This window comes from Camellia sinensis, chromosome 5, assembly GCF_055761805.1.
Source record: "Camellia sinensis isolate YWXY chromosome 5, ASM5576180v1, whole genome shotgun sequence".
Taxonomy (NCBI): Eukaryota; Viridiplantae; Streptophyta; class Magnoliopsida; order Ericales; family Theaceae; genus Camellia; species Camellia sinensis.
This window is the reverse complement of record NC_138965.1, coordinates 50,420,470-50,428,717: the sequence shown is the minus strand read 5'-3', so window position 1 is coordinate 50,428,717 and position 8,248 is coordinate 50,420,470. Positions and strand designations below refer to the sequence as shown.

Here is an 8,248-nt window from a genome sequence, read left to right as displayed (position 1 = left end):
TTTTTGGTTTAAAAAAAATTAGAAAGTCACAAAAAAATTTCAAATTTCAAATTCAACTCTATTAGTAAAATGTCAAATCATACAAATTAATCAATCAAATTTTTTTTTTTTCCCAGCTATCTATTTAATTAAAAAAATCATTCCAAATACATTAATTTTTTTTATCTCATAAAAAAATTAAGAGTAAAAAAAATACTAAAAACCTAAGTTCCAAGCGGCCTCTTAGAAGAACGATTAACGCCATCCATTTGTATAGATCAGTGGCTACCTAATTGGTATAGTTAACAATAGAAAACAAAGTTTCAATAAACAATAACTATTCACAAATATAAAAAGTATTACATCAAATTAACTACTAATTTAATAATAATTAAAAAGTGAACACAGTCACCAAGCCCAACTACCTAACCCAAACTTGAGAATAAATAATCAATTGTAAACAACATTCAAATCCTCCTCTATTGTATATTATTTGTTTTGCCACCATTTCATATCATTAAGAAATGAAAAAACATTATTTAGTTTCAAGAATAATTATTTATGAACAAGGAATCAATTATAAATATCCACTTAAATAGTGATTCCAAACGATCACAGAAAATGGGTGACATATAGCAATATTTGTCTTTAAATAATAGAGCAATGATTGAATTGGTTTAGGGCATTTTGGTTTAAATTAAACAAATGAAGGTGGGTAGATTGGTTCATGATTTTCCAAAGGGTAAGAATTTTTAAATAATTGTAAGGACATAGAGTCAAGAATTCTTGTCAAGACGCATACAAGCTTCCAGGAAAAACCAACATGTAAATTAAGATAGCATTTCTCTCATCGGTCTCTTACTTGGTACTTCATTTACATATAGTGACGTCTATAAATATCCATGGTGCCTAAACAGATGTAATTCATATCTTGGCTCTTCTGTCCTTAATTGGTCTTTCTTTGATATCTTGGCTCTCCTGTCCTTAATTGGTCTTTCTTTGAGCTTTAATCCAATGGCAATTGTCAGATCCCAAGAAACCTCCTCCTCCAATTCTCATTGTAGATATGATGTGTTCTTGAGCTTTAGAGGTGAAGATACCCGCAAGACTTTCACTGATCACCTCTACACAGCTTTAGCACACGCAGGATTTCGTACTTTCAGAGATGACGATGGAATTGAAAGAGGGGAGAATATTAAGTTCGAATTGAACAAAGCAATTCAAGAGTCGAAGATTTCAATAGTTGTCTTCTCGGAGGACTATGCATCTTCAAGTTGGTGTCTCGATGAACTTGTCATGATCCTCGAACGCAGGAGGACTGTTGGACATGTAGTTCTACCTATTTTCTATCATGTGGATCCATCTCATGTGAGGAAGCAAAAGAAAAGTTTCAAAGAAGCATTTACAAGGCATGAAGAGAGATTTCGCGCAGAAGCGAGTGAAAGACAAGTTGAATGGATTGGCAAAGTGGAAGAATGGAAGGCAGCACTTAGAGAAGCTGCAGATTTGGCAGGGATGAACTTACAAAATCAAACTGACGGGTAATTTCCTCCCAAGTCCTTTTCTTAGCTAAGCATTACTTATATCACCATTTTTTGGATATCGTAGATTAAAGTATTTCATACTAAGGCCTTTTGAATGAAGAATTGTCTGTTCAAATTTTGGAATGAATTGTTTTGTTAATTATGACAGATTTACATAGTTTAGTCTTTGTAAGATAACCTTCAAACACAAAAGCATCCTACAAGTCAGTTTCCAAAAAAAACAAGTTGAATTTATTAACTCATGATTTTTTTAAGATGCTCCTTCTTTTCAAGTTATATGAAAAGATCACAAGCAGCTATTCATTTCTTTTCATAGACATTTTATTCAAATGTGGCCCATTGTTTAAAAGTTTCAACAACTTGGCTTACTAATCAAAAATTGAAAAACATAACAGTTTATATTAGATAAAAGAGTATTGATTCAAAACCACGATAGTGAAAACCCTTTCTTTTCATCCAAGACTCTTCCAATTGTTTCAACAAAGACAGTAACATGGTCTTTTGGTTCAGTATTGCATGAGAATTAGCGATTAAATTCAATTGATGGCATTCTTATTGTTCTTTATTTTCCATCTTAATCTGATAATTAGACTTGAGTCAAAGTTTATCCAGAAAATTGTGAAAGTAGTTGGAGACAAACTAAGTCGCACAACTTTGGGTATTGCCCCCCACCTGATTGGAATATATTCTCGAGCCAAAAACATTGGACTTTGGTTACAAGATGAGTCTAGTGATGTTGGTATAGTCGCAATTTGTGGGATGGGTGGAATAGGGAAGACAACCATCGCCAAAGTACTATATAATTCGAACTTCTCAAGATTCGAAGGTAGCAGTTTTCTTGCAAATGTAAGAGAAATTTTAAAACAACAAGATGGTTTACTTCGATTACAACGACAACTTCTTTCAGATATGTTAAAGGGAAGAAAGGAAAAATTGTACAGTGTTGATGAAGGAGTTATAAAGATTAAAAATGCATTATGTTGCAAAAAAGTTCTTGTAGTCCTTGATGATGTGGATACAGTAGATCAATTGGATGCAATACTTGGAATGAGAGACTGGCTTTCTCAAGGTAGTAAAATCATCATAACCACTAGGCGTGAGCAATTGCTCAAGGCTCATGAAGTTTGTCGGGTGCACAAGGTTGAAAATTTGGATCATAATGAATCCTTAGAGCTCTTTAGTTGGCATGCCTTTGGGAAAAATTGTCCCATTGATGGTTTCATAGAGGACTCAAAGAGGGTGGTGCACTACAGTGGAGGGCTTCCATTAGCTATAAAAATTTTGGGTTCTTCTCTGTCTGGAAAAAGTTTAAATATCTGGAAAAGTCAATTAGAAAAATTGAAAGCATTTCCTGATTATGAAATCCTTGGAAAACTCAAAATAAGCTATGACTCTTTACAAGATGACCACGATAAAAATTTATTCCTCCATATTGCTTGTTTCTTTGTTGGGATGGATGAAGATTGGGTAGTTACAATTCTAGATGGATGTGATTTTTACACAATGGTTGGGATTCAAAATCTCATTGATAGATGTCTGTTAACAATTGATGAATGCAAAAAGTTGGTGATGCATCAATTGGTTCAAGAAATGGGAAGAGAAATTGTTCGGCAAGAATCACCTAAGGAGCCAGGAGAACGTAGTAGACTTTGGAATCACAAGGATTCCTTGAATGTTTTGAGAGAAAATACTGTAAGTGTTAACCTTGTTGCTTTTCATGTTTATTTCTATTTATTTATGTAGTTATGCTATTTATATCGGAAAAATAATCTAGAAAAATCTTTGTATAATATAATAAACGAAAATGGGTAAATTACACCACCGGTTCCTCTAGTTTGATCGAAGTTTTATTTGATTCTCGTAGTTTCAATTTGAACAATTTAATCACTACAATTTTTTTATTTTTTATGTTTTGCAATGTGGTCTCTCCGACATGTGTTGTTAAGATTTTGAATGGAAGAAAATTATATACAAAACTAGAGGGACCAAATTGAAATTCAAAACAAATTACAATGACCACCGGTGTAATATATTCATTACACCGATGGTCCCTATAGTCTATTTGAATTCCAATTTGGTATATTATACCAATGGTCATTGTAGTTTGTTTTGAATTTCAATTTGGTCCCTCTAGTTTTATATATGGTCTTTTTCTGTTTCAAATTCTAACGGTAAGTAACAAGGGACTACGTTGCAACAAATTTGAAAGTATAGGGATCAAATGGTTCAAATGGAAACTATAGATACTAAAATAACACTTCGCTTAAACTATAAGGACTAACAGTGTAATTCAACAATATATATATATATATATATATATTATCTAGGATAATAGGGCAATTGGATTTTTGAAATTATCAGTTTCATTTCTGTTGTTTTTATTTGAAAAAGGCCACATCATTTTGTATGATTGATCTTTGCAAAAATTATATTTTTATAGCATTACTCTTATTGATAAATATTTCCCTCCTCTTGTTCATTGTCAGGGGACAAGAAAAATCGAAGGCCTCACACTTGATATGAATTTGCTCCAGAAAGATAAACATGACAGGACAATTTTTGGTGTTAATAGAAAACGTCATTATGATGAATTCCTCGACACACCATTTTTAACAAATGTAGGCAACTCATTTAAAAGATACTGTTTTGGCATGTTCTCCTCCAAGAATGTAGGCATTGCTCTAGGAAATTCAAATCAAGTAACTTTGGAAGTTGATGCATTTGCAAGGATGCATAAACTAAAACTTTTGCAGCTCAATTATGTACAAATAAGTGGAAGCTTGGAAAATTTTCCTAAAGGATTACGTTGGTTATGTTGGCATGGATTCCCTTTCAAATTTATACCTTGTGATTTTCCTTTGGAGAGCCTGATTGTTCTTGACATGAGTTATAGTAGCTTGCAAATAATTTGGGAAGGAGAAAAGGTATGCTACACATTTATTATATATTTTTTAATTTCGTGTGAAAACTGAAAGAAATATTAATAGCAGCTTTTTTCTTGTTTTACAGCTTCTCAAGTCACTAAAAATCCTTGATCTTAGTCATTCCCATTGCCTTACTAAAACTCCCGACTTCTCGAAAGTCCCCAATCTAGAGAAGTTGATATTTAAAAATTGTGCAAGGCTAGTTGAGGTTCATGAATCCATTGGACACCTTGAGAGACTTGTTTTGTTCAATTTAAAAGATTGCAAAAATTTGAGGATGCTCCCGAGAAGCATTTGTATGCTAAAGTTTTTGAAAACACTTGACATCTCAGGTTGCTCAAATCTTGAGGAACTGCCAACAGGAATAGAGACTATGGAGTCATTAACAGTTCTCCATGCAAGTGGAATTTCCATAAGTCAATTACTCTCTACCAGTAAGGAGGTCAAATCATGGCATTCATTCATCTATCCCTGTCTGTTGAAGCCAAGAAAAAGCATGGAAATTTCATGGGCTCTTTTACCACGGTGCTTGGTACACTTGAGTCTTGAGAACTGTAATTTATCAGATGATGATTTTCCTATGGTTCTTGGCAACCTATGCTCATTCCAAATTTTAAATCTGAGTTGTAATGCAATTCGTAGCCTCCCAAATTGCATCAGAGGTCATACTGGACTCCAGATCCTTAGTTTAGATAGGTGCACAAAGCTCCGATCACTTGAAGTGTCGCAGAAACTGGAAGAATTACGGTTCGAAGGATGTACATTGTTGGAGAAAGTAACCTTTCCAACCATAGAATATAATGACATATATGGCAATCAAGGCACTCGTTTTTTGCATCCAAATCGAATACAATGGGGCGAGAATCACAAAATAGTTGAGATTATGGGAAGGTTCAAGCTTGAACCTTTAGGAAATATTGACATGGAGATAATTAACAATTTGGGCTTGTCCAACTTAGGATCCATGGGAAGCCAAACTGTTAGGCTTTGCGGCCCGAACTCAGTGAATCCATGGAAGCTTCCCCTACAGGTCTCTCTCTGTCTCTCTCTCTCTCTCTCTCTCACACACACACACACACAATATATATATACATAATCGTTAAATTAATTATGCTTTATGTCGCACAGGGATGTCATGAAAAACGCATATTCTATGCTTATTGTTTAGGAAGCAAGGTTCCAGACTGGTTTAATCTTAAAAATGAAGGATCTTCAATATCATTTACTGTGCCGTCGCATCTTAATTTCAGAATCCGATGCTTGAGTGTATGTTCTATTTATGCACTTTCCAATAATCGAAAAGAAGATGATTGGTTTCATCCGTTTGATTGCGTCACACATACCATTATTAGTAATTCGACCAAGAGTTTTATTTGGAATCATTCCCAATTTGTCTTTGGCATTCCAGAAGCTGATGAGGATATGATGATGTTAAGCTATTGGAAGTTTGAAAATCAGTTGGAATGTGGCGATGAACTGAATATTTCAGTGGTTGGAAATGGGTATTTTCATGTAAAGGAGGTCGGAGTCCATCTTGTGTACAAGGAGCAAGAAGAGAAGAGTAGCCAATCAACTAGTGAAGAAGCATCCCAACAATTCTCTCTATATGGAAATGTAGTTCCCGGAAATGCATCTGCAGTAAGTCCCGCGAGTAAAAAAGTCTACAATCTAGGTCGTCATCTGAGGAGTTGTAGAATTTGTGGCGATCTATAATCTCAGCCTTCGGGCACTACTACCTTGGGAATTGTTTGTTTTGGAGCTGTGAGATTGGGTAGGCAACGATGTTAAGGATTTTGATTTTGCTAGTGGCTCTGCTTTGTGATTTTGATTTTGCTACTTTTCTTTGATTTTGATGATGCTGTGTACTACTGTTTAGGTGAAGCTGCTGTTACTGGGATTATATTTTAAAAATTTGGGGCAAATTACATATACCCCTCGAGGTTTGGCTAAATTACAGATACTCTCTGAGGTTTCGGAAATTACATCCCGCCCCCTGAGGTTTGTATTTTCATAATAATTTGTCCCCTGAGGTTTATATTTCATAACAAATTACCCCCTAATTTCTTATGCAAATATAGCATTCAGGGGAGAATTCGTAATTTCTCAAACTTCAGGAGATATCTGTAATTTAGTTAAACCTCGAGGGGTATATGTAATTTGCCCTTTAATTTGGAATTGCTCAGAGTTATTTTGCCAACATAACTCTCACCTAGTGCCTGACAAAATCAAATTCAAATAGTCTATTTTAAAATAGGAGCACCGTTTGGATTCATGTGCCCATATATATTCTATTTTAATAATTCGAATTGATTATTCTATCCGGTATTCATTTCGTTTATTTCTTTCACATAAAAAAAATGGGTTGATCTACTAATTATAATATATTTAATTTATTGAATTTCTCACCAAAAAAATAAATAATTTATTTTTCAAAACACAAGATTGTTGTCCAAATTTTTGGTGTCAAATCTAATAAATTGAATATATTACAATTATCGGATCAGTTTAATTTTTTGTATGGATTAAATACATGAAATATTCAACAAAATAAATAATTTGAATTATCAAAATAAAACTCATGGTAATTCCCACGAGTTTAAACAATGCTCTCCAATTCAAATTATGAATTGGAAAGAATCCTCCTCCAACATAATTGGAGTGGGTGAATAATAAATGAATACTAATCACCTTTACCATTATGATACCACCCCAATCAATACTCCAATATCAATCAAAAAGACTCTAAGTATAATAATAAGAGAGTGAAGAGAAATCCCACTAATCCAAGGAATATGAAATGTTACATTTTCACTCTTTTTATTTTTTATTATTTTTTTAAATGAAAAACACTCCCTCTTTTTATGAATTCCTTTGTCATATCATGTATTGTGTGTTGTCCTTTTGGTTTAATCCTTTTTGGTTTAGTCCCCAATTTTATTATTTGAGATTGGGACGTGTATATATGTTTATTTTCTTTTTACATTTTTATCTTCTTTTTTTTTTAATTTTTATTTTGCTAAAGATTTTGATCAATTGATGGGTTTGGGTTGTTATGTTTTTAGAAACATGAAAGTCAGGCCGACCTTAACTTTTTCGGGGTTTAACGCGAATTCAGAAGATGAACCCTGACTCTCATATATATTTTGAAATTGGTAAAATAATAACAATTTTCAATTTATTTTTATTCTTTTTCTTGTACCTTCTATAAATTTGTTGCATATGGTATACATAATTATTGAGATAAATTTTGAACATTTTCAATTGTTAACACTCTTATTTTATTCACATTTTTTTCCTGACGTAGTAAATTAAATTGTAAAATTTGATTATTTTCAACTTTAAAAAATTATTTCTATAGAAATAATTGTAACTCATATAATCAAACAATATTCTATATAATAATTCACACATTTGGCGAGCAACAACCTATTATTTTTAAATAATTAATCAGCTCAATTGTTTGTTTAAATAATCTATGATTTTAAATTACTAATATTATAATGTAGTGTTTAGTTAACCGAAATGAAATTGAATTGAATGGAATAGTCATTCCTTAGTCTCTTTACAAAATTATTATTTATTCACAATGATGAATGATGATTTCGTTTGTAATCCTTTTTAGTAAATTAAATGTGAAAATAGACATTATGATAGAATGATTATTCTATTTAATTTTATTTTAATAAACCAAACATAACTTATGACCAAAATAATTAACCAAACATATCGTAAGATTGAAATTATTTCAGGACTCTATTTTTTAGACAAAATTTAAGAGCCCAAAGTGTTGACCTTACTCGC

At 32.5% G+C, this 8,248-nt stretch overlaps 1 protein-coding gene across 1 annotated transcript; it reads left to right on the top strand.

The window, feature by feature from the left end:
- The first annotated feature begins 771 nt into the window (after positions 1–771).
- LOC114291699 (disease resistance protein RPV1) lies at positions 772–6,767 on the top strand. Its single transcript, XM_082868872.1, has 5 exons — positions 772–1,520; positions 2,114–3,215; positions 4,010–4,447; positions 4,533–5,477; positions 5,576–6,767. The coding sequence occupies exons 1-5, from the start codon at positions 994–996 to the stop codon at positions 6,158–6,160; spliced, it is 3,597 nt and encodes a 1,198-aa protein (XP_082724998.1). The 5' UTR covers positions 772–993; the 3' UTR covers positions 6,161–6,767.
- The last annotated feature ends 1,481 nt before the right edge of the window (positions 6,768–8,248 follow it).

Bases quoted from the DNA above. Each gene is read 5' to 3' on its own strand.
- LOC114291699 (XM_082868872.1), top strand. From the start codon at position 994: ATGGCAATTGTCAGATCCCAAGAAACCTCCTCCTCCAATTCTCATTGT. The intron at 1,521-2,113 runs GTAATTTCCTCC...TCTGATAATTAG, and splicing joins TTACAAAATCAAACTGACGG to ACTTGAGTCAAAGTTTATCC. The intron at 4,448-4,532 runs GTATGCTACACA...CTTGTTTTACAG, and splicing joins TAATTTGGGAAGGAGAAAAG to CTTCTCAAGTCACTAAAAAT.